The 26,987-nt window shown below is 39.4% G+C and overlaps 2 protein-coding genes across 2 annotated transcripts in view; one reads left to right on the top strand and one right to left on the bottom strand.

Moving 5' to 3' along the window:
* Positions 1–2,190, top strand: part of LOC117829313 (trace amine-associated receptor 1-like) — an 8,461-nt gene extending 6,271 nt beyond the window's left edge. Inside the window, exon 2 of the mRNA XM_034706939.1 lies at positions 1,252–2,190. Coding sequence (XP_034562830.1) covers positions 1,252–2,190 — 939 coding nt within the window. The remainder of the gene's footprint in view (positions 1–1,251) is intronic.
* A 17,012-nt stretch (positions 2,191–19,202) lies between these two features.
* Positions 19,203–23,148, bottom strand: LOC117829082 (sialic acid-binding Ig-like lectin 7). Its single transcript, XM_034706622.1, has 7 exons — positions 23,091–23,148; positions 22,593–22,976; positions 22,128–22,433; positions 21,784–22,044; positions 20,466–20,556; positions 20,315–20,351; positions 19,203–19,676 (listed from the first exon to the last, which is right to left on the bottom strand). Exons 1-7 carry the CDS (start codon positions 23,131–23,133, stop codon positions 19,578–19,580), a joined length of 1,221 nt encoding a protein of 406 aa, XP_034562513.1. The 5' UTR covers positions 23,134–23,148; the 3' UTR covers positions 19,203–19,577.
* Between the last annotated feature and the right edge of the window lie 3,839 nt (positions 23,149–26,987).

Genomic DNA, 26,987 nt, shown 5'->3' with positions numbered 1-26,987 from the left:
AAAAATCACCACTGCACTGCTAGCCATGGGTAGAGTAGGGATTGATGACACCAGGGAGCCACCCAAAAAGGCCAAAACATAATTTGGATGTTACTTCAAAAAACAAGACACAAGAGAAGGGGAGTCACCAGCAACTGTCATTGAAAATGAGCTCAAGAGCTACCTGATGATCCCTGAGGTGGACAGTGATGTCAATCCTCTTGAGTGGTGGGAATCACAAGAGGTGAATATCCCCAGGCTGGTGAAACTGGCCAGAAAATATCTGTGCATACCTGCCTCAAGTAGCCCTTCAGAGAGGGCATTCAGCACAGGTGGAAATGTTGTATCCTGCCACAGGGCTTCACTGAAGCCTGATGCTGTGGACAGACTGGGGTTGCTGGCTCATAACTTGAAGTAAATAACCTGTACTTGTGAAGAGTTGGCCAACATTTCTTTCTGCAGAGTTCTAGCCAGTGTGTGCTTTAGTGACAATACTTGGTATTCTTTGTCTATTTGGTTTAAAATATTTAATTAGTTTACATTTTGATTTCACCTGAAGTTATTGATATTTGTTTACATTTTTTGTAATCTTTTTCTTTTTACAAAAGCTTAACTAAGATAAGCAAACCTGGTTTGATATATTCTACTGGGATTTATGTACAGCCTGGACATTACTTGAAATTGGTAACTGTTAAATTTTGCCATAGAATATTGTTGAAGAATGTTTTGAGAGCTGTATGAAGCACTTTAAAAATAAACAAGAGCTGTTCTGAAATGCTGTGTCTATCCATATATGTCCTGTATGCAAGAGTTTTACAGCATTTTTTGTAGGATATCGTCAGATTATCGTTATTGGAAAATTAAAAAAATAATCAAGGTATATTTATTTGCCCATATCACCCACCCCTAATGATATACCATATTTTAAAGGGAGTTTAAAATATTTCAAAAACTCATCCGGGGGATGGGGATGTATTTTGAAATCTCTCATTGAAGATTTGCAGCACTGTTGTAGACTCATCACAAAGGAGATGAGAACCTGCTTGTGATGTTTTCTCTCGCGGATGAGACCGTGGGAATACACTACCAAGAAAATTACCATGAAATAAAACCAAAGCATCCCCTATAGAAGAAACCACAATACAACACTAGAGCAGCAATTTCATTATATTGTCTGTCTCATCACTTTTGGTCCAGGTGAAGACATTGTGTCATTTAAAGGGTTTTGTTTCTAACATTGATCTGTTTCTGTATCTTCCATTCTTGTTTCAGATGGAGCCAGTGTGTTGCTATGAGTCCAGTAACACTTCATGCCCGAGGACTATTTATCCCATACACCTGCGTGGGGCTCTGTACATCATTTTTGGGATCATAATTGTTCTGACAGTGTGTGGAAACCTTTTGGTGACTTTCTCAGTTGCTTATTTTAAGCAGCTCCATACTCCAACCAACTACCTGATTGTCTCTCTGGCTGTGTCTGACCTGCTCGTAGGGTTGTTAGTCATGTTCCCCAGTATGATCCGAACCATAGAGTCCTGTTGGTACTTTGGTGACTTCTTCTATAAAGTCCACATGAGCTCAAATGTCACGTTGTGTACAGCCTCCATTCTGAACCTGTTATCCATATCAGTGGACAGATACTATGCTGTTTGCCAACCTCTGCTTTACAGAAGCAGAATATCAGTTAATGTAGTGCTGATCATGATCCTGCTCACTTGGAGTGTTTCAGTTTTTTTAGGATTTGGAATGACTTTTCTGAAACTAAATATTTGGGGGGTTTACAGTGGACCTTCGGGTGTACTCTCATCCCTTCTTGCCTTTTACATGCCAGGTGTTATAATGCTTGCTGTGTACCTGAAGGTTTTGCTGGTGGCACAGAAACAGTTCCGCAGCATACAGAGGGCAGGCTGTGTGAGCTCAGTGAAAACATCAAGCCAGACTAAAGCCACTAAAACTCTGGCTGTTGTAATGGGAGCCTTTCTTTCTTTTTGGACTCCTTTCTTTGTCTGTTATGTCATCGATCCTTTCACTGGTTACTCAACACCTCCACAACTGTTTGAAGTACTTATGTGGTTGGGATACTTGAACTCTACAGTGAACCCTGTGATATATGCATTTTTTTACAGGTGGTTCAGAAAGGCATTTCAGTTATTAACCTCAGGTGATATCTTTAAATCTGACATGTCAGAGACAACACTCTTCACTGAATAAAAGCATAGAATAACTCATGGGAAGTTTGGATTTTTTTCCACATACAAACTGGTTTAAAGAGAATAACTTATGGATGAAGCGCACTAACAAACCTGGACTAACTTTTAGATCTGGATTGTTTCAGATAATCATGACAATCAGGTAATTTAATTTCTATATTTGGCATTATCACAATGAAAGCTTTCTGGACTGCTGTCGGAGAAGTTGCAGCCACAACAGATACTTTGAACAAGCCTTACCACAGGAGTTTACAATGTACAGTCATGGCCAAAAGTTTTGAGAATGACACAAATATTACATTTTCACAAAGTCTGCTGCTTCAGGGTTTTTAGGTGTTTTTGTCAAATGTTTCTATGGTATAATGAAATACAATTAGAAGCATTTCATAAGTATCAAAAGCTTTTATTGAGAATTACACAGAATTCATGCAATAAGTCAATATTTGCAGTGTTGACCCTTCTTTTTCAAGACCTCTGCAATTCTCCCTGGCATGCTGTCAATCAACTTCTGGACCAAATCCTGACTGATGGCAGTCCATTCTTGCATAATCAATGCTTGGAGTTTGTCAGAATTTGTGGGTTTTTGATTGTCCACCCGCCTCTTGAGGATTGACCACAAGTTCTCAATGGGATTAAGATCTGGGGAGTTTCCTGGCCAAGGGCCCAAAATCTTAATGTTTTGTTCCCCGAGCCATTTTGTTATGACTTTTGCTTTATGGCAAGGTGCTCCATCATGCTGGAAAAGGCGTTCTTCATCACCAAACTGCCCTTGGATGGTTGGGAGAAGTTGCTCTCGGAGGACGTTCTGGTACCATTCTTTATTCATGGCTGTGTTTTTAGGCAAGATTGTGAGAGAGCCCACTCCCTTGACCGAAAAGCAACCCCACACATGAATGGTCTCAGGATGCTTCACTGTTGGCAAGAGACAGGACTGATGGTAGCGCTCACCTCGTCTTCTCCGAACAAGCCTTCCTCCAGATGCCCCAAACAATCGGAAAGTGGATTCATCAGAGAAAATGACTTTACCCCAGTCCTCAGTAGTCCAGTCCCTGTACCTTCTGCAGAATATCAGTCTGTCCCTGATGTTTTTACTGGAGAGAAGTGGCTTCTTTGCTGCCCTCCTTGACACCAGGCCTTCCTCCAAAAGTCTTCGCCTCACTGTGCGTGCAGATGCACTCACACCTGCCTGCTGCCATTCCTGAGCAAGCTCTGCACTGGTGGTGGCCCGATCCCGCAGCTGTAACACCTTCAGGAGACGGTCCTGGTGCTTGCTGGACTTTCTTGGGCGCCCTGGAGCCTGTTTGGCAACAATTGAACCTCTCTCCTTGAAGTTCTTGATAATTGGATAGACGGTTGACTGAGGTGCAATCTTACTCGCTGCTATAAACTTCCCTGTTAGGCCCTTTTTTATGCAATGCAATGATGGCTGCACGTGTTTCCTTGCAGGTAACCATGGCTAACAGATGAGGAACAATGGTGTCATGCACCATCTTCCTTTTAAAGTGTCCAGTCACTCAATCATGACAGATTGATCGCCAGCCTTGTCCTCATCAACACCCATACCTGTGTTAATGTGTGTGACACCTGTGTGTCATTGAAATGATGTTAGCTGGTCCTTTTGTGGCAGGGCTGAAATGCAGTGGAAATGTGTTTTTGGTGATAAAGTTCATTTTCAAGGCAAAGAGGGACTTTGCAATTAATTGCAGTTGAGCTGATCACTCCTCATAACATTCTGGAGTATATGCAAATTGCCATTATAAAAACTGAAACAGCAGACTTTGTGAAAATTAATAGTTGTGTCATTCTCAAAACTTTTGGCCATGACTGTATGTTGTAACACCAGATTCTTGCAACACAGTCAAAGTATCAGAACAATTGTGTATCAGCCCAGGAGCTCCAGTGTTTGGGACAACACTTCACTTTAAAGTCCAGAAACAGGTCAAATTTGTTGTGTGTGCGAGCTCACTCGGTAATAAAGCTTCTTGAATCTTAAATCTTAGCATGGCTTTCAGTTCACTATAGTCTTTAAATGATTTGAAAACCATCAAATTCTGTTTTAATGAACATTTTATGCAGGGCCTGGCTGGAGAAGATTCATGTGGTATAGAAAATACAGATATCTCTCAGCTATGGGCCGGGTAATCCTCTGCCATTCTGTGCAGCTCTGAAAGTAATGTATGTGAATGAATATGGTGGTGATGAATTATACAATTATTAGACAATCAGTTCTGTCTACCATTTATCATTCTCAACATCCACCTGACTTTACAGCAGCAATCTGTGTTGCATCTGCCATAAAAAGAAGTGGCCCACTCAATAAACTGCTCAGCTTTTTCTGTCCAAACACTACATCTGGGGATTTTGATGTTGGAAGTTCTGAATATTGTTTATCAGTTGTACAAACATAAACATCATATCAAAAATGTGCTGGGAGTTCAGAAGCTCCACAGCCTCCCCCCAGGCAGCTGCGTAGTAGGATAGTCAACCAGGCATCCTGTTCCACAGTTATACAGACCACAGCAGCCAGACCATACAAAGTAGAAAGAAAGCCAAGTCCAAGACTGAAAGGCATTTCCATACTGGGCACTTTATCATTGTTACATAAATCACAGGAGATCTGATAAAACCAGGAAGCTCAAGTATTTCAAAGAGACCTTGTTCTCAGGTCAAAACTCCAAAATGAACTAAACTCCTGTTTGTTTGTGGAGGACTGACCCACAGGTGACCTCTGCTTTTATCAGATGTCTCCTGATTTCAGACTTTAGGAATTGTTGTTGCAAAGGTCAGACTAAATTCTGGATGTTGGGCTCAATGATTTTTGTGAATGGAAGCTGTCAAATAATTTCCATGATTAGCAGCTGACATGTTGAATCATTTTATTTATTACTCAAGTGTCAGATATGCTTATTAACAAAGGTTCTTGTGCTGAAAGAAGGATGAGTGCTCAGTGAAGAAACCCCCCACACGATGCCCTCTACTGATAGGTTTAGTAGCCTACCCCATGGCTCCTCATGTCCCCCCAAGTCTGAGGTAGAAAGGACAGATGGGGAGCGAGAGCCAGCACATCACTGGGGTTATCAAGTGTGCTCCTCCCTTCACTGATGTTTCCTTTAGTTTATTTACTTTAGTTTTAAAACAACTTAACAATACAGTCTGCCACATTTGCAGCTGTTTTGGATGGTAGGGCAAAAAGCCTCAGACCACTTGGTGAAGTAATCCAGCATTTCATTTCATTTCATTTATTCAGATCCCCATTAGCTGCCACTAACGCAGCAGCGACTCTTCCTGGGGTCCATATAAAACAAACGTAACATACAAAATATACATGAAATACAAAACTGAAAATGCAACAAACATGAAATACAAAACTGAAAAATGCAACAAACAGAAAATACAAAACTGAAAATGCAACAAACATGAAATACAAAACTGAAAATGCAACAAACATGAAATACAAAACTGAAAATGCAACAAACATGAAATACAAAACTGAAAAATGCAACAAACAGAAAATACAAAACTGAAAATGCAACAAACATGAAATCCAAAACTGAAAATGCAACAAACATGAAATACAAAACTGAAAATGCAACAAACAGAAAATACAAAACTGAAAATGCAACAAACATGAAATACAAAACTGAAAATGCAACAAACATGAAATACAAAACTGAAAAATGCAACAAACAGAAAATACAAAACTGAAAATTCTACAAACATGAAATACAAAACTGAAAATGCAACAAACATGAAATACAAAACTGAAAAATGCAACAAACAGAAAATACAAAACTGAAAATGCAACAAACATGAAATACAAAACTGAAAATGCAACAAACATGAAATACAAAAACAGAAAAATGCAACAAACAGAAAATACAAAACTGAAAATTCTACAAACATAACAAAGAAAAACTGCGAATGCTATATAGAAATAAAACAGAAAAATGCTCCAAACAGAAAATACAACAGCTGAATATACTACAAATGTAAGATGCAACAACTGAAAATGCTAAAAACATAAGGTACACAGATAGGCATATTGCCTGCCTCTGTCGTGGCCACTTTACCAATGATGTCCATCCCCACAGGTTCAAAGGGTTGGCTCACCTTAAACATGGAGAGCATTTACAATACAATATTAATTTTGAATTACTATTAAGCATTCTCCATCACAAAATATAAGATTCAAAGAGTAAAGTAAAATATTGTCTATCACTTGTATGGGGATGAACTCTGTCTCCTGCTTTATTGTTGAAGCACTGGCCTGGCATTCCATACATTCTCCAACCTGGAAGACAATATGGTAACAGTGAACTTTGGTATTATTAGAAGGAAGGAATATGGATTCTGTTCACCACCATAAATATGACCTGATAATATACACTATATTGATGTTATATATCATAGCATTACTATATCATATTTATGTGTATATACAGTGGGGCAAAAAGGTATTTAGTCAGCCACTGATTTTGCAAGTTCTCCTACTTAGAAAGATGAGAGAGGTCTGTAATTTTCATCAGAGGTACACTTCAACTATGAGAGACAAAATGAGAAAAAATCCAGGAAATCACATTGTAGGATTTTTAAAGAATTTATTTGTAAATGATGGTGGAAAATAAGTATTTGGTCAATAACAAAAGTTCAACTCAATACTTTGCAACATAACCTTTGTTGGCAATGACAGAGGTCAAACGTTTCCTGTAAGTCTTCACCAGGTTTGCACACACTGTAGCTGGTATTTTGACCCATTCCTCCATGCAGATCTCCTCTAGAGCAGTGATGTCTTGGGGCTGTCGCTGGGCAACACGGACTTTCAACTCCCTCCACAAATTTTCTATGGGGTTGAGGTCTGGAGACTGGCTAGGCCACTCCAGGACCTTGAAATGCTTCTTACGGAGCCACTCCTTCGTTGCCCGAGCGGTGTGTTTGGGATCATTGTCATGCTGGAAGACCCAGCCACGTTCCATCTTCAATGCTCTCACTGATGGAAGGAGGTTTTGGCTTAAAATCTCACGATACATGGCCCCGTTCATTCTTCCCTTAACACGGATCAGTCGTCCTGTCCCCTTTAGAGAAAAACAGCCCCAAAGCATGAGGTTTCCACCCCCATGCTTCACAGTAGGTATGGTGTTCTTGGGATGCAACTCAGCATTCTTCTTCCTCCAAACACGACCAGTTGAGTTTTTACCAAAAAGTTCTATTTTGGTTTCATCTGACCACATGATATTCTCCCAATCCTCTTCTGGATCATCCATATGCTCTCTGGCAAACTTCAGACGGGCCTGGACATGTACTGGCTTAAGCAGGGGGACACGCCTGACGCTGCAGGATTTGAGTCCCTCTCGGCGTAGTGTGTTACTGATGGTAGCCTTTGTTACTTTGGTCCCAGCTCTCTGCAGGTCATTCATCAGGTCCCTCCGTGTAGTTCTGGGATTGTTGCTCACCGTTCTCATGATCATTTTGACCCCACGGGATGAGATCTTGCGTGGGGCCCCAGATTGAGGGAGATTGTCAATGGTCTTGTATGTCTTCCATTTTCTTACAGTTGCTCCCACAGTTGATTTATTCACACCAACCTGCTTGCCTATTGTAGATTCACTCTTCCCAGCCTGGTGCAGGTCCACAATGTTCTTCCATGTGTCCTTGGACAGCTCTTTGGTCTTGGCCATGGTTGAGTTTGGAGTCTGAGTGTTTGAGGCTGTGGACAGGTGTCTTTTATACAGATAACCAGTTCAAACAGGTTCCATTAATACAGGTAACGAGTGGAGGACAGAAGAGCTTCTTAAAGAAGAAGTTACAGGTCTGTGAGAGACAGAAATCTTGCTTGTTTGTGGGTGACCAAATACTTATTTTCCACCATAATTTAAAAATAAATTCTTTAAAAATCCTACAATGTGATTTCCTGGATTTTTTTTCTCATTTTGTCTCTCATAGTTGAAGTGTACCTCTGATGAAAATTACAGACCTCTCTCATCTTTCTAAGTGGGAGAACTTACAAAATCAGTGGCTGACTAAATACTTTTTTGCCCCAATGTAATTATATCTCGCATAGTCAAGAGTTAATTACTCATAGCATCTATTTTTATATTAGATCTTTGTGAATGTATGTATATCTTGCATAGCCAAGTATATATTATACATTTCATATTACATTATATTATTTTGTATTATATTGTTTTATATTATACTATAATTATTATATTATATTATATTATATTATATATCATATTATAACAACATTACATTAGACATAAATATGTATTGGGCGGTATTACTACTGATATCACTTTTACTCTTATATTATTATTATGCTGCACTATTATTATGATTATTAATATGCTGTCATCATACAATAATATTATAATTATTATTATATAATACTACTATTAATAACAACACTGTCATTTCATCAGTATCATCATAATTAAAACAGATATTATTACCATAGATATTTTGAAAGTATAGGATTCTTTTAAGAGTACAAAGATTTCATTGTTGTTACATGCGATGTCCAAAGTCAGTACACCTGTACTGACTTTGGACATCGCATGTAACAACAATGAAAGGATTTGAAGCACTGTTGCATTATTTTGAAACACGCCCTTCTGAGGTATTACCACCTAATGAATTTTTTTTTTTTTTTAAAGTTATATTTTTGGGGCTTTTTGCCTTTATTTGATAGGATAGTGAAGAGAGACAGGAAATGTGGGGAGCAGAGAGCGGGGGAAGACATGCAGGAAATGGTCGACCAGCCGGGAATCGAACCGGCAACCCCTGCGACGAGGACTATAGCCTCTATTTGTGGGGCGCTTAGACCGCTAGGCCACCAGCACCCCCACCTAATGAATTTGTGTTGTCCCTCACTGAAATAACTCTATCGAGAAACATTTTCCAATATACAGGAGCTTATTATCTGCAGAGGCCAGGTGTAAGCATGGGGAGTTCCTTTGCTCAGTCATATGCATGCTTTTCTTTGGGTATAGTTGTGAAGAACTGTTCCATTGAACTGTTGCAGAATCATTTTTCTCTTTAGATGAATCAAAAAATAAACTCACCCACTTATCAATATCAGCTGTCATGCCAGGCCAGTAAAACCTTTTACACACTGCATCTCTGGTTTTGGTGATACCACTGTGGGCTCCAAAGGCGCTTGCATGACGTTCTCTGAAGATTTGGTTGGCCGCTTCTTTGTCATAGACAACCTTTCTCTTTTGAGTCTTCCCTCTCTTATACAATGTTCCTTCTGTGTAGAATATAGAACAAAGTAAGTCCTTTATTGCAGGTCATACATATGTTTAAACTAGATTTTATTAAATTCAAATGAGCTTTGATCTATATAGTGCATTATGGTCTAAATGCTTATGTAATATGGCATTTTGCAATAGCCTACATGTATAGCTTTACAGTAGTTGCAACCATTTTCTGTTTAAGTGATCTATGTTTCATGAGAGCATAACATGACTTTAATTTGATTGGAGTATCCTGATCTCCCAACTGCGTGTGTGGAGTGGGCAGGGCTTACCAAGAAGTAATGATAATCCTTTAAGTTTCATTTTCACTTAGTTGAGCGTCAGGACTAGTACGCCTTGTCGGTGAGTAATTGTATACTGTGCTGTGGGTCTGTGCTGGGACCTATATTTTTTATTCTCTATATCAATGACATATGCAAAGTTTCTCAGGCGTGTAAAATAGTACTTTTTGCTGATGATACAAACTTTTTAGTTTCTGGTGAAAATTTCCAGCAACTTTTCAACTTAATCACCTTGGAGATCTGCAAATTAAAAATATGGTTTGACAAAAACAAATTATCGTTTAATTTAAACAAAACAAAAATCATGGTATTTGGAAACAATAAATCTAACAATAACATACAAGTACAGATTGGGGGGGTCAACATAGAAAGAGTGCATGAGCACAAATTCCTTGGTGTAATAATAGATGAAAAAATTTGCTGGAAACCTCACATCGAACACGTTCAATCCAAGCTGTCAAGAAGCATTTCAGTTCTCGCCAAAGCCAAGCACACTCTGGATCATAGATCACTTCTTATTCTCTACTGTTCACTGATCTTACCATATCTCAGTTACTGTGCTGAGGTGTGGGGAAACACCTATAAAAGCTCCCTGCAACCACTGTCAGTCCTACAGAAAAGAGCTATAAGAATAGTTCACAATGTTGATTTCCGCCAACACACAAATTCATTGTTCCTCAAATCAAAAACACTGAAATTATTTGACCTCATAGATTGTAATACTGCACAAATTGTGTACAAGGCTAGAAAAAATCTCCTTCCAGGAAATATTCAAAGAATACGGTTTGAAAGAGAGGGGGGTTCTAACTTCAGAGGGAAGTTGAGATTAAAGATGAGTGTTCGGACCACAAGGAAAAGCTTTTGTATTTCGGTCTGTGGAGTTAAACTATGGAACAGTCTCAATATGGAACTAAAGCAATGTCTGAACATAATTCAATTCAAGAAGAAGTACAAAGAAATGATTTTAATAAGGTACAAGGAGGAAGACAAGTGTATATAATCACGAGGGGTTTACTTGTGTTTGTTAGCGTAAATATGAAGATAATATATGAAGATTTGACATGTGGGACTGCACTCATATAATGGCAGAAAATAGTGAATAGAGGGGTAGGATTAGATGAGTTTTAAACTTCTTCCTACTCCTTTTCGTACATGTAGAGTAAATTGTTTCACTGCTTGCTAATATTGATTTTGTTTCTTTTGTAAAACTGTTTCTTTTTATTTTATGTGTGTATAACTCTTTCTTCTTTTCTGCTTTTTTTTAATTGTATTTTTTACTTTTACATGTTCGAAATAAAGTCATCAAATCAAATCAAAAATACTCTCAGTGATTATGTTTCAAGCAATAATTAATGTAAACTTATAGTGGTTAATTTTGAGTTGTGATTTCTGCTTATATTGCAGGTTTAAAACCTAACTAGTAAGAGTCTAATAACTTGAGTGTGGGAAGGCATGTGCCTTTGATTTTACTATAGCAGGTAGATTAGTAAAATCTGGACACTACACATTTTCAACTCAATATTGATTGTTACAAAATGCTCCGTTTTATAACTTTTTCATCATGAAAAAAATTGCAACTCCTGCAATTTGTAATAACCACTGCACCATGTAATTATTGATTACAAAATGTTTTTGAATTCATCAGGCCTAGATATTGCGTTCAAAGTATTTATTACAAAATGGGAGTGTTGTTACATTATGATGTGAAATCGTAGGCCCTATTACATTTTGTCGAGTTATTGCATGTAATACTGTAATAGTTTAAAGAAAACAACATTCATAGTGGTAGGATTTATACAGTATCAAGAACTTTTAATGTCTTTTCACTTACCATCAAGTATGAGTTCTGATGCCCTTCTTTGAATGACATATTTCTCAGATTTTGTAGCACCCTCAGGGTAGCTACTACATCATTTATAATTAAGAATTTCGTGGTAAATGTCTGGATTCATTTCCCTTGCAGGACAAGAGATAACATTAGTTAATTGAGAATTTGGAAACTTAATGTACGCTAATGTCTGTTTCATTCTTTTTTAAGTCCACAGCACAATCTACATACCTTTTTTATAGCTTTCCCAAAGTTTTTCAACTCGAGCGATGTCTCATTCGGGGTTCTCCTGTGCAAATAGGCTACTGACATTGAGCTTTAATTGGGATGTTGGGTTATCCAATGAGCTCCTCTAAGAGATGCACTGACATGACGTCACAAGGTCATGATCAACAGCCTGCTTTCTGTTTGTGAAAAAGTCCAGGACCCAGTTACCATGTCTATCTAGTTTACATACTCTTAGATATAATAAATTGCAGTCCTCATTTACATTTTCTTCAATGGCTGAAAGTCCCCCCATGTAGTCAGTGCTGAAGCACTATCTTAAAAACACTATTATCCCCCAAGCTAATATTGGTGAAGGAATTAACATTGATGTTTACATTATAACACAAATGTTGAAATGTTTTTGCACTACAGATATCCCGTGATGGCTGTGGACAGTGGTTCCACTATGCATGTGTTGGAAGGACAAATATAGAGGACAAATTGGTATGAGCAGCATGCTGAAGGAAAGGAACTTAAAAGACCAAAATAAGAAATTGATAAATGTGGTGTTAAATATTGCACATTTTGCCATTTAATTTTGTATTTATTGAATTTGAATAATAATTGTATGTTCAAAAAAAGTAAGTATACACTATTTATTTATTTAATGTTATTAAAGTCTTTAATGCTTGTCTGAGCCTCCTTTAATATTGAACAGAGGGGGAACAGTATCTGACAGTAATATTCCAAGCTGTCAGGATGCCTTCCCCCTGTTTTAAATGGACAAATTTAATGATATCAGCCTGAAAATCACAGGACTTATCTGTTGTGGGGAAAGAAGTCAGTAGTATGAATTTGAAAGATGTGTGAACCTCCTTTCCTATGGACCAGAGGGGGAACAGTATCTGACAGTTATATTCCAAGAGAAATATGATAAAAAAAAACGATATATATTTAGCCTATAAATGAATGAGCACACTTTCTTCCAAATGTCCATTATATTCAAAATGAAAAGTCTCTCACAAATATAAAAAATGTTATTGATAGAAATAACAGTAGTTGGTTGTTTTAAGAAAGACATATAAACACAAACATATGTGCTGGTGTCCCAGTTTCAAAATAGAACTAGCCAGTCATGAAATTTGGATTTCCCTTCTACAATAAAACATCTTCAGATAAAACTTGTTTCAAAAAGTCAGTTTTCAACCTTAGCTCTGTCCACAGTGCTTCTGAGGTACAAGCACAACAGCTCGGGGGCGAGCTTTTTGTGAGCTCTTTTGGTGCGTTCACACCAAACCCGAACGATTGCGCTATTCGCGTGAATATAGAGGCGAGAATGTTTTGTGTTTACTTGCGCTATTGACTCGCTTAATTCGCGTGTCAAAATTGTGTGTAAAAGAGTGCTCAAGACGCTAATATACGCGAGAGGGAGGGGGGGCTTGTTATCGTCTCAAAATCAGACTAGTTATACTGTTCAAAGGAGAAAGGTGTTTTTAAGGAGGAACACCCGTGGAAGCACGCCGAGTGGTGTGACTAATGGAGGGACCGCTAACTTTCACCACCTGGAGGAGCTAGCACAACAGGTAGCAGCTAGCACAACAGGTAGCAGCTAGCACAACAGGTAGCAGCTAGCACAACAGGTAGCAGCTAGCAGCCGGAACAACAGGCAGCAGCTAGCACAACAGGTAGCAGCTAGCGCAACAGGTAGCAGCTAGCAGCTAGCACCGCTACCAGGAGCTAGTACGCCAGCCGGCAGGCCGGCTAACTACCAGCAGCCCGGTAAGCCCACGGATAGCGAGCCGATCCAGCTGTGAGACCCAGCAGGTGGCAGTTGCCAAGCCGGCAGCTTGTCATCCAACGGGAGGGGGGGCCACTGCAGCTGGCGATTCCAGGGCCAGCAGCTTTCAAACCCACCAGCGGCTAGCAGCTTTGGGGTCCAGCGAGCAACGCGGCCACAGGACCTGGTGGCCAGTAGTAGCAACAGCTGTCAGCGGCTTACAGGTCTGAGGACACTCGGATCAGTGCTGGAGATGGAGCACAGTTCAGTGCCGATCGACTGCAGCAGCTGGTTTGAACCCGGATTTCAGATTCTCAGCCTCAGCAGGTCTGGAACCACAGCATCTGGATGATTACAGCAGGTCGCCGGAGATGAACCAGCATGTAGACAGACCCACTGGGGGGGCTCCCACGCCACAGCTCTCTGTTGTCATGAAACAGAACACAGTGGAGGCTGGCTTGACTATTGTTGCAGAAGTGGAGGCTGGCTTGACCGCAGTAACAAGGTTGAGCTCGGGGACGTTGAATGGGGAAGCCGGTTATGCTAAAGGGGGCAGAGCTAACTTCCTACTACAACCCATTCTAGTCAATGCTCTAGGGTCCATAGGGCGCGTGGCGTTACGTTACGGCTCTGTCTCGGGAGCGTGCCCCCGCGCCGCTCCGCCAGAGATACGCTTCAAGTCTATTTTCGACGCAGCCCGAGTCCATCTCTTTTGATGATCTGACCAAGGTTGTTAATACAGCACGATGTACAACCTGTTCTTTGGATCCTGTACCATCCTGGGTTGTTAAAGATCTATGGTCTACATCAGGGCTTTATGTTGTCACTATCCTGAATTTGTCAGGAAACCTGGCCTTGATGCAGTCTCTCACTAATTATAGACCTGTCTCAAACCTTAGACCTGTCTCAAACATTAGAATTTTAATTCTCAGGTCCCGTTTAAGCCCCAATAAGAAGACACACAATTAAAAAAAGAAGACACTAATGATAAATATAAAAATATAAATATGAATATTGTGTGTATGTGAGGAACAGACTGATTTGAGTTGTTATGTAATAGTGTAATTGAATATGCAAATGTACAATGTGCAAACGTACGAGGTAGTTGTATTGTACTGTTCTTATCAGAGTCTGTGTGGCTGGGATCGGCCGAGACTACAGAGCACCACCAGAGTTCAGGAAGAAAGCTGTTCCTCATTCTGGTGGTTCTGCTCTTGATGCTCCGCAGCCTCCTGCCTGAGGGGAGAGGAGCAAACAGTTTGTGTGCAGGGTGGGAGGTGTCCTTCATGATGCCAGAGGCCCTTTTTCTGCATCTGCTGGTGTAAATGTCTGTGGTTGGTGGTAAGCTGTTCCCTACAATCCTCTGTGCGGCCTTCACCACCCTCTGCAGGGCCTTCTTCTCTGCAGCAGAGCAGCTGCCATGCCACACAGTGATGCAGGAGCATAATACGCTCTCCACCATACATCTGTAGAATGAGTTCAGAGCTGAGCTCCCAAGTCCTGCATGCCTCAGCTTCCTAAGAAAGTCGCTGGTGGGCCTTCTTGTTCATGATCCAGGTGAGGTCCTCAGCAAGGTGTATTCCCAGGTACCTGAAGCTGGAGACCACCTCCACAGCTGCTCCTCCGATGTGCAGGGGAGGGGGTTGGTGTCTGCCCTTCCTTAAATCCACTATCATCTCCTTTGTTTTTTTGATGTTGATGCAGAGGTTGTTCTCCCTGCACCAACCCTCCAGGTGTTCCACCTCCTGTCTGTACTGGGACTCGTCATTGTTGGTGATGTGTCCCACCACTGCTGTGTCATCCACAAACTTCACAATATGACAGCTCAGGTGTTTGGCTGAGCAGTCAAACGTCAGTAGGGTGAACAGGAGGGGGCTCAGCACTCAGCCCTGGGGGGAGCCAGTGCTGAGGGTGACAGAGGAGGAGGAGATGTCATGGATTTTAACAGCCTGCTTTCTGTTTGTGGAAAAAGTCCAGGACCCAGTTACCAATGTAGGGGCTCAGTCTGAGAGTTGTGAGGTTTGTACCAAAGTCTGTGGGATTATCGTGTTAGCAATCATCATGTTCACAGACGGACAGACCTGCTCCCTGGATCTGTGGATAACTGTTCACTTCATCAACCTAACCACTGTGACGTTTTTAAGGAGAGGAACTTTAATCTTTGAAATCAACATCTCTATATCTCTACTTCTCTATCACAGCAGAAACGTGCTCTGTACCATGACTTATAATAACCATGTCCTCAGAGTGCTGCTTCAAAGTCATGCTGTCTTTAGTTTGTTTTAATTCAGTCAAAATAAAATCACATTAAATACATTAATGATGAGTCTGTCAGAGGCAGGATTAAAGTTTGTCTCAGAAACATGGTTACAGGTTTTACTATGAAACCACTCAGAGGAGGATTCAAACTAAAGCGTGATTTATACTTCTGAGTTGAATCTACGGCGTAGCCTACGCATGTAGCTGACGTGGACCTTCTCCAAAATGTAACTACACGTAGAATCAACGCGGACCGCAAGCCCTGTGATTGGTCCACTCTGCGGCATTGTGTTTCCCTCATTTACATTACTTCCTGGATCCCAGACATTGGCCGTTCATCGTCCGTGTATTTCCTCTCCTCCTCTCTATTCTTCATGTAATCATGTCTGTATGATAAACAGCAACATGTATCAGCTGTAGATTAACAGAACACGCTCTGAATCTCTGTGGAAAAGGAAACAGAGATCGTAGCAGGGCCGGATGCAGGCGACCGGCTATCAGAGAGACCACACTGCCCTTAAACATTTCGGTTGAGAATTGCTGCGCGACACGGCAAGGGCGTAGGATTGATTTTGACATTGGTGGGGACATAGCCCCCCCTCCCTACGTCCTCCCAGCGTTCGCCTGTGGATCCGGCTGCAACAGAAACAATGTTTTGCATTCATTAGCAGTTGCATATTAGGGGGGACTTTTTTCCCTCTGGTGACTTACAATTTGTTTGTTGAAATAGCTTCTAATGTCCATCTTTCTTTTCTTGCCTTCCGACATCCTCAGACATGAGTGCACCGTCGACACTGGCGAAACCTGCAAGCGAAACAGCCTGCAGGGAGCTAAGCCAATCAAAAAATAGACCAGTCTTGGGAGGCGGTGCCGAAGTGGGAAAGGATTTAACCCATTGTGTGCTACATGAAGGGCATTTTTTTCCCTTTCAACCTTAACATTGGTGGGGACATTTCAGCCATCATTTGAGATTGGTAGGGACACTACCATACGGTCCATACACAATTCTACGCCATTGCGTCACGGACACGTCGATGCACAAGTATGAGGTGCTCATGTCCACGTCAGCCCCTGCTGCGTAGGGGTGACGCAGAAGTATAAACCAACCTTTAGTTTACATTTAGAGATGTTATTCTTTCATTTGAGCAGAACTGAATGAACCCACTCACCTCACTGAGAGAGGACTGGCTGTGTGAGGACAGCAGGAATCAGACTGTTTTTGTGAGGCTGCTTCAAACCACATGACCTGACTCTCAAAATAAGACAGGCAGCTTTGTCTGCTCATACCCTGTGAGAAGGAAGTCAGATATAACTCAACACTTAATTTCAATTTGTCACTTCATGAGCCCAAAGATGAGCTTTTTAAGAACAACTCACTGCATGCCTTGATATACTGTTTACACTCTGTTATATTTGAAATGATATTATTATCAGGCCGTCAGAGGAATGAATGGTTTGAGAGAACACAGAGGACACATTGTAGGAGCATGGAGCTGAAACAGTCTAATAAAGAAGATCACAGAGTATACTGACCTTTGACACAGTGATGGAGGCCGTCCACTGGCTGCATGTTCTGGTTGAAGTGTTTCTTTAGACTGAAGGTCATCCTCTCCTTAATGATAACTTCACTATGTTCATGGATCAGGTTTAGAGGCTCAGGTTTATTTAACACCAGTAATAATAAAGTTAATTTAAAAAATACACCAGTCTACTTAAATTCCCATCTACTCATTAAAACAGGACACTAGACTTTAACATCATGTTGGTTTCTATTTCCCCTGATTCCTTAAAGCTCCACTTGTTCTTCATCAAACACTCCATGTGACTTTGATTATCATGCATTTGCCCCCCATCTTTCAGCTGCTGTGAATAAGATTGCTTACATTTAAACATGTGGAGTGATAAAAGAGAAGATACATATACATTTGTTATTAACAACAGAAGAAGTCAGGTGCATGATGTAGAATAATTAAAGCTCCTGTGAGGAACTTTCACAGTGTGCTGATTCTGGCGCCCCCTGTAGGTCAAAGTGTAAGTCGCATTTTCTGTCCCAAATAAATAATCTGACATTATTTGAACACTAAAATATTTCTCTCACTGGAAAAGAGTTAAAGAAATGAGTTGACACCTACCCCACCAGTGGTTTTAGACATTACAAATAACTACACATGAATATTAATCTTGTCTCTGATGGTCCCGTCTGCTTTCATGGGTCATAAAGAGACATCAATATTATGTGTTTGATGGTGTGACCTGATAAAAACTCCTCTCTGGAGCTTTAAAATGCTGACTTTCACAATGAAACAATGCAAACACAACAATGATTGGTCGAGTGGTGACAAACACAGATCAGTCATAACTCAGGAAAATGTTGTTTATAGTTTATTCATCTTTATAGTTTATTAATCATCCAGAAAACAGTTTGTGTTTTAAGAGGTTGTGAAGAAATGATATATAAAAGTTTAAAAAGAAGGAACATTAAAACATTCAAACATTACAATGAAATTCAATCAGTTGGACGATTCTAACAATCGTCTCCCTCTGAGTTTCTCCCCTTATTTCTGAACATGAAGAATATAAACTAACTGATCATTAGATCATAAATCATAAGAAATAACATGTTTCAGAGCTCCTCATGCTCAAACTGTACCTGCTTACATATTTAACATTTAGATTTATATTTAACATTAAGATTTAACATTTAGATTTATATTCAACATTAAGATTTAACATTTAGATTTATATTTAACATTTAGATTTAACATTTGGATTTATATTTAAAATTAAGATTTAGCATTTAGATTTATATTTAAAATTAAGATTTAACATTTAGATTTATATTCAATATTAAGATTTAACATTTAGTATGTTTAACATTTAGATTGAACATTTAGATTCATATTCAAAATTAAGATTTAACATTTAGATTTATATTTATATTCAACATTAAGATTTAACATTTAGATTTATATTTAGATTTATATTTAACATTAAGATTTAACATTTAGTATATTTAACATTTAGCATTTAGTTTTCAAGTTTAACATTTAGATTCAACATTTAGAATATTTCACATTTCGATTTAACATTTAGAATATTTAACATTTCACATTTAGATTTAACATTTAGAATATTTAACATTTCACATTTAGATTTAACATTTAGTATATTTAACATTTATATTTAACATTTAGCATTTATATTTAAATTTAGCATTTAGATTTAAATTAAGTATATTCAACATTTAGCATTTAGATTCAAATTTAACATTTAGATTTATATTTGACATTTAGATTTAACATTTAGATTTAAAATTTAGATTTATCATTTAACCTTTTGATTTAACAGTGACTTTAACTTGAATTTGTGCCGACAAAAAGTAAAGTGAAAAAGATCACAAACATTGCTCTACAGTAAATGTGTTAGAAAAGTGACTTTTAAAATTAACATTAGTTTTTAGGAGGTTTTGAAGCTAAATGTGGAGAATTGTTGCTGTTATTTTCAGTGTACAAATCTTTACAAACAACGCCCCATGGCCCAATAAGTAACATCAGTGTGAATGTGCTGTATAAAGGTGACAAGACCTTGAAGAGTTTCTTTGGAAACTGAGTGACAGCTTGTTTAACACTTTATATTTCCTTTGTAAAACACATCAGATAGTATTAGAGGTACTCATAATCAGGACTTTATGGACTGTGGCCTCTGCATGGTCTATAAAACGCTGATAATGGACATATAGTCTACAATTTATTCAAATCATGTCATTGTTATTTGGGTTTGTCAGATAGGTCTCCCTGATGCAGCTTGTGAAGTCAGTACTCCCTGCTGTGATGATGTAAACTCAGCCGCTGTGTTGACATAGTCAGCTTCCTCTGTGTCCTGTAGAAGTATAAGAGGAAGAGGAGTTTAGAGAACTGTTGTAACACATCACACACCGTCTAAATGTCAATGGTCTTATATAGACAAATATTGGTGAAGTGATCAACCATTAAAACACACACCAGTAATCATGAATCCACCTGATCAATAAGTCTCACTCAGGACCTGAACCATCAAATGATGTTTGCTGTTACATCTTCATGCAACAGCTTTCAGAGCTGCTCCCCCAAAAAGTGTGTTAGGGTTCAAAAGCTTTGATGCGTCACACCACGGCCTTTCTCTGAAACTTCAAACCTCCACACCTACATAAGCAAACTGGACCTTGATATGAAAATGACTTCATCTGTATGAATATTTGTAACACCTGTCACAATGTCAGTGCAGAGATTGATGCATCATGCTCCAGCATCCGGCAAAAATAGAAGTCTTGTGTATCTGATCCGGAGAGCTCCGACCTGCTGGATCAGAGACACAGCCAGAACGCAGTGGAGCGGATCCAGTGGAAGTTAACACATTGACTAGAATAGAAACCTATCAGATCTGGTGCTGTGACGGATCGCAGACAGACCGGACATGGATGTGGTGGAATTTGGCACTTAGTCATCTCACACAGACCCTCTGTTTCTCTTGGAGCTTACCTTCACTGGTTTCATGGAGTGTCTTGATCGAAACCACCTGAAGGAAACAGGATGAGAATGTGTTTCTTTTTTAACATTATATGACACACAAGCACATTTCAATCAGACCAGCTGTCTGTACTGCAAATCAATATGTTATAGTTTGTCTCACCACTCAAAGATGATCAGTGTACTGACAAGCAACAGGATTCCCAGGATCTTCAAAACCACTTCAAGGCCAACACGTTCAGACGAGTGATCACCTGTAATACAACAAGTCACAAATATGTTTACTGTTCATGCAGTAAACATATTTTAAAATCTAAAACTTAAATGTTCCTGTTTTCTGTTAAATCATCCTGTTAGAAGTCTAGAGACTTCCAATTGGCGTGAGCATCATAATCTGTCACCCTGTTCATCAACAACTCCTGCAGGAATATTCTGAGACTCTGAGGGGTAGAAAAAGAAGGACACTATGGACCCTGTGGAAAATACACACACAGTGAATCCATGATTCCAGCACTCATCAAGGCCGTGCACTCCAACTGAGAGACCCCATACAGATATACACCAACACACCTGTCTTTAACATGTGAGGAAGGCGTGATTACCCTGAATGACATCATGAACTTTTAGCACACTCGCAGACACACACACAAGCAACAGGGACTGTGGGTGGGTGCTAACACCCAGCGTAACACCCACACCTTGTTCTCAGAGAATAAATACCACAACCTCAACATAAGTTCAGACCCCCTTTTTTCCTTTTCTGTATATGCATCTTTTTGTTTTATGAGATCCATGGAAGAAGAACCATGGAATAAAAAATGAATAAATAAAATAGACCCTTATTTGAGGTTATATAATCCATGGGATAAAAACATATGGAAGTTGTTTTATGTAGTTTTGTGACTTAAATCTTTTTTGAATAAAGAATATTAATTGAGAAAAAGAAAAACTCCCTTGTCTTCTTTTTCTCTGAGTGTTGAACGAACTTCTTTATATCAACTGTTTGCAGAAGAAGGACTAAGGTTCCCCCCTGGTGAGTCTGTGACCCTCCCAGCATTCTCCCTTGACAACTGAGTTTGCTGTTGTGACAGTAAGACTGCATTCCAAGGGGCAGGACCTGAAATCTCTGGTTTTAATATCCTAAACACTTCAGACCGGGGTGGGTCGCGCCCCCGGTGACTTCTGACACATCCAAATGAAAGAAGGTCTCACATGAAACATAAAAGTCCTTCACAGAAGCTTTAATTTGAAGCAGTACAACAATGAATCTGTAACTCTCAGGAGAAGTCTTCAAGTCTCACTTTTACTCATGGATTCTTGTGGTCTCAGACCTTTTTTAAGGTTCTACATTTTATTAAGTTTTCATCTTTACTTTCTCTCACTACATTATTTCTCATCCTGCAAATAAACACTGCTGCTTAAAATACTCCATCCAAAGAGAACTGGAACTATTTCACACTTTATCACAGTTACGTGCTTACCTTTAATATGCAGGTGAATATCTGAGGACTTTCCTTCACCAAGATCACTTGTGGCCACGCAGTAATAAACTCCTCCTTCAGTCACATTAAGGCTGTAAGACTCTCCTTCAGATACCATCACAGGTCTGTTGTTGCTGATCCTGAACCAGGTGAACCTGCTGACAGGAGGCTTGGCTCTGCTGGAGCAGGTCAGGTTAACCAGGGTACCTGCTGACACCAAACCTGATGGACTGATGGACACTGAGGTGTTTTTAGGAGCATCTGAGGAAAAAACAAAGATAAACTGACATCCCATAAATCATCATATTCTGCCAGGAGTCAATATCAAACTCTGGTTGTCTCACATGAAACACTGAGAGTCTTTGTCTCCTCTGATGTCCTCACATCTCTGCCTTCATTCACAGGATATGTGGCAGAACAGGTGATGTTGTATCCATCATGGTGCTCTGACAGAGTGATGCTCTCCTGGATTTGAGTTGTAAAGGTTCCATCTGTGTTTTCCTCCATGTTGTTGAGAGAGTCTCTTTGGAGACTCCAGGTGAGTTTAGGAGGAGCGTGTGGACAGGGAGTGAGAGCTGAGCAGGTTATAGTGACAGACTCCTCCTCCTTCAGGTTTCCTGAGATCTCTATTCTGGGGCTCCGAGGAGAATCTGTGAGTTAGAAACAGACTCAGGATCAGCTTCATTAGTCAAATAAAACACAAAAGTATGATTCACTGTAAGAGAATCTTTGATTTTATCAGTTTGGTCCTTGCTGACAGAGAGAAAGCTGCACCAACATTATGAACATGTATAAAAAGACTCTCTTACCTTTAACTGTGATGTGTAGAGGATCACAAGAAGATGTTGCACTGAATGTGCTGCTCTCTATTCTGAAGAAGTACGTGTCTGTGTAACTTGTGAGGACATTTGAAAACAGAGTGGTGCAGTTTTTCTCCCTCAGGTTTCCAGTCAGATTCATGGTGTAGTTGTTAATTCTTCGGCTGCTGTTGAAAACCACATTGTCTGGATTGATGGCAAACCTGGGGTCACTTTTAATCCACACTCCGGAGATGTTCCCTGTGCTGTCAGTCTCTTCACCTGATGTAGCTGCAAAGTTACACGGGATCTGCAAACAAGATCCACTCAGTGCCTGCACCGTCTTTGGTGCTGCAATACTCAGCCCTGCCTTCTCAGGACAAGCAGTGTGAGCTCCTATGAGATCAATGAACAAACTGATTATTACATCAGAAGATTTAAAGATTGACTTTGGAGTCCAGATGTAAATGATTCAAGTGAAATCAACATGAACTGAGTGAAAAAGCTCACCTGACACAAAAAGGACACTCAGGAAGAAGTTAGCAATCATCATGTTCACAGACGGACAGACCTGCTCCCTGGATCTGTGGATAACTGTTTACTTCCTCAACCTAACCACTGTGACGTTTTTAAGAAGAGGAACTTTAATCTTTGAAATCAACATCTCTATATCTCTACTTCTCTATCACAGCAGAAACGTGCTCTGTACCATGACTTATAATAACCATGTCCTCAGAGTGCTGCTTCAAAGTCATGCTGTCTTTAGTTTGTTTTAATTCAGTCAAAATAAAATCACATTAAATACATTAATGATGAGTCTGTCAGAGGCAGGATTAAAGTTTGTCTCAGAAACATGGTTACAGGTTTTACTATGAAACCACTCAGAGGAGGATTCAAACTAAGTTTACATTTAGAGATGTTATTCTTTCATTTGAGCAGAACTGAATGAACCCACTCACCTCGCTGAGAGAGGACTGGCTGTGTGAGGACAGCAGGAATCGGACTGTTTTTGTGAGGCTGCTTCAAACCACATGACCTGACTCTCAAAATCACAGTATCTCTCATGAAACCATATAAAGGAAAGTCTATGTTGTTTAAAATGGCTCCAGGAAATGGTAAAGATGGGAGTCCCTCTCCTATAATGCGATTGATTGTTACAGTCGGCACCCTTATATCAACAGAGCTGGGGTCCAGTACTAATGTAAACCAGATGTTAAGAGAAGTTTATGGGTATGTGTTATATCAACATCATTTAAACATGTATAAAGGATGTGTCCAGCAGCCTTCGGGGAGAGAGACACAAATTGGCAGAGTCTTCCTCCCGGCATCCGTGGTGCTTGTTCGACACTGGTGTTGTTTTATTAACAAACTTATTACTATACAAGCAAGCCAGTGTCACGAAGTTCCTTCTACATCTACACATCACAGACGGTCAAGATACGACAAGTTGGCGTCACAAACAGGATCAGCTGTGGCCTCAGAGGCGTTGCAGCTTCAGCGCATCTGTTCCTGCACCACATTGACGTCAGGCCAGTGTTTCCTCACAAACATTGTGGCGCTGGTTCATGAGTTGGGGCTGTTGTGTTTGACTGGTTGGCTGCACTGTATTAAAGTACCTTGTGTGGACATGCTGTGATGTGTTGATGTCTGAAGAGATACTTCATCTAAATTGGGGTAAAGAAATAAATAAAAAGAAGTTGTAATGGTAAGAAAGTTGAAATAATAAATGTGTAGAATAGCAAAAAAACTAGTAACGCACATTGTGCTAAATAACCATGCAAGATTAATGAAGAACAGAGCCCGTATCTTCTTAACGCTAAGACATGTGTAAATAAGTGACTGTGTGAAAGTTTGGCTGTAAGAAATAGATACATTTGTGCTGATCAAAGGGGAAATGACAGACCTGGACCCAGGGGAATTGGTAAATAAAATACAGATAAAAAGAAACGGAAAAAAAAAGTGGGTAACACTTTACAATAAGGGTCCCTTAATTAGCGTTAGTTAATGCATTATTAAGCATTAATTAACAGTTTAATAATAGTTTAATAATCGTTATAATGTATTACCTAACATTAACTAACACATTAGTTAATGCATTAATAAGCAGTTAATTAATGTCCACTGCTCAGAGTTAATTAATACATTATAAAGCATTAATAAAAACTTAATTAGTTAACCATTAGTGAATGCTTTCTGGACCCTTATTGTAAAGTGTAACACATGCATCACTTAAGTAACACATTATAAATACTAAACTGCCTCATAAGCATTACTTAACCATAATTAAGCATTAGTGAATGCTTTTTGGACCCTTATTGTAAAGTGTAACACATGTATCCCTTAGGTAACACATACACTGAAGCAAAATGAGTTGAAATGTAGTTGAAGCAACACATATAAAGAATTCAACATTTTATTTAGAATAAAACAGATAATCACAGATAACATCTCAACTGGCACAGAGAAGTACGGTGGCCCTGAGAGCTCACAGCACTGCAACTTAAGAAAACACATGCAAAAAGACAAAACACAAGAAAATTAAGAAAACATCTTCATCAATTTGACAACACATGCGCAGCATTTAGAAAACGTGATGAAAGACAACAGCACTACACATTAAAAAAAGCGCTGCAAATAGACAGCAACACAACAGAAGTGTTTCCAGAGGACACTTAAAAGTGATGCACACGCTTATGCTTATGCTTATGAGGCAGTTTAGCATTTATAATGTGTTACCTAAGTGATGCATGTGTTACACTTTACAATAAGGGTCCAGAAAGCATTCACTAATGGTTAACTAATTAAGTTTTGTAACTTTTATTAATGCTTAATAATGTATTAATTAACTCTGAGCAGTGGACATTAATTAACTGCTTATTAATGCACTAACTAATGTGTTAGTTAATGTTAGGTAATACATTATAACGGTTATTAAACTGTTGATTAATGCTTAATAATGCATTAACTAATGCTGATTAAGGAACCCTTATTGTAAAGTGTTACCAAAAAGTGTGATAAAAGTAAAGAGAGAAAGGGCTGAGCGAGCCCAACAAGAAATAGTGAAATGACCATTTGCTTTTGAAGAAGCTTGAAGAGGTTTGATAAAGATACACTGTAAAAAAAAAAAAAAAAAAAAACTTAGAAAAACGGTAAATGACTGGCAGCTACGGCTGCCAAACAAAAAACCTAAAATTAAAATTAAAATATCCTAATTCAAATGAAGTGCAAATAAGTTATTTTTTACAGACATTTTTATTAAGAGTTCTGCAGAAAAATACCATTATTTTACAGATTTCTCCTAAATTATTACGATCAAACACCTTCAATAAACTGACAATGCAAAGAGTTCTACAGAAAAATATATTTATTTTGCTGATTTTTCCCCAAATTGTTACGATCAAACACCTTCAATAAACTTTAAATACCACTGTTACGTGTCTGCAAGCCGCATGACATGAAGGTCAGAGGTCATGGACAGGGACACTAACAAAAATAAATTTAAAACCCTCAAATACAAACAAATGTAAGGCCTTTGGGGTCTAAAAGGTGGAGTGGAGGTGTAAAGCTCCACAGCCACCCACTAATACTACTACAAAGAGTGGACAAACTAAGGAAAAGGCCTTAACCGACTGTTATCTGAAAAAAACTCTCCTGAGAGATCAGTCCTCTTTTTAATTATCCTTTTGTCACCCTCCTTCCCTCCACAATACATCCACAAACATACACACTCTCTCACAACACACTCTTCAAACCAAACCCAGAGAAAACAACTGAAGGTGTTGTCTTCTCTGTTGCACACACCTGACTGAGAGAAAGGAGCTCCTTTTATTGAGCAGCCAGGCTGATGAGCTCAAGCTGGGTGCAATGAGGGCAGGTGCTCTCAATGATGGGCTTGTTAGGAGCCCTGGAGGTCACAAGCTGTGTCTCAATTCAGGGGCTGCATCCTCCTGAGGCTGCATTTTGAAGGCCGATTATGTCACAACGCTGCGCAAAGGCTGTCCCATTTCGAAGGCTCCTTCAAATGCAGCAGGATGCAGCCCACAAATGCGGCCTTCTTTTCCCTTTTCTTGAAGGACACATCGCTACTATCCTTCGCGGCACCATATATCCCAAGATCCTTTGCGCCGCTGCTCATTCATGAAAATAACTATTCAATATGGCGGCACCTAGCGGGGAAGAGAGAAACGGAGTGGAATTCACTTTTAAATGTAAGTATTTGGGTTTTACTCTTTTGAACATCCAACGCCAGATATGTAAAGTTTCAAGGGACATTAAAACCTTAATATTTCTGTTGAAATACGTGACGTTAGTAATGCTAACATGTAGCCACGGGACTAGACTGTTATACTTCATATTACGTATAAATGGACTAAGATGACCAACTTTAGATGAGGTTGTGAGCCCTGC

This window comes from Notolabrus celidotus, chromosome 17 (genome assembly GCF_009762535.1).
Source record: "Notolabrus celidotus isolate fNotCel1 chromosome 17, fNotCel1.pri, whole genome shotgun sequence".
Taxonomy (NCBI): domain Eukaryota; kingdom Metazoa; phylum Chordata; class Actinopteri; order Labriformes; family Labridae; genus Notolabrus; species Notolabrus celidotus.
The sequence above is the reverse complement of the archived record's forward strand: the minus strand, read 5'-3'. Positions and strand labels throughout refer to the sequence as shown.

What these genes read in the sequence shown, in the direction of transcription:
- LOC117829082 (XM_034706622.1), bottom strand. Translation starts at nt 23,133, where the DNA reads ATGATGATTGCTAACTTCTTCCTGAGTGTCCTTTTTGTGTCAG. An exon ending in AAAGACTCTCAGTGTTTCAT is followed by an intron (nt 22,045 to 22,127) that starts GTGAGACAACCA and finishes TTTTTTCCTCAG; the next exon opens with ATGCTCCTAAAAACACCTCA. An exon ending in ACACTGATCATCTTTGAGTG is followed by an intron (nt 20,352 to 20,465) that starts GTGAGACAAACT and finishes TGTTTCCTTCAG; the next exon opens with GTGGTTTCGATCAAGACACT.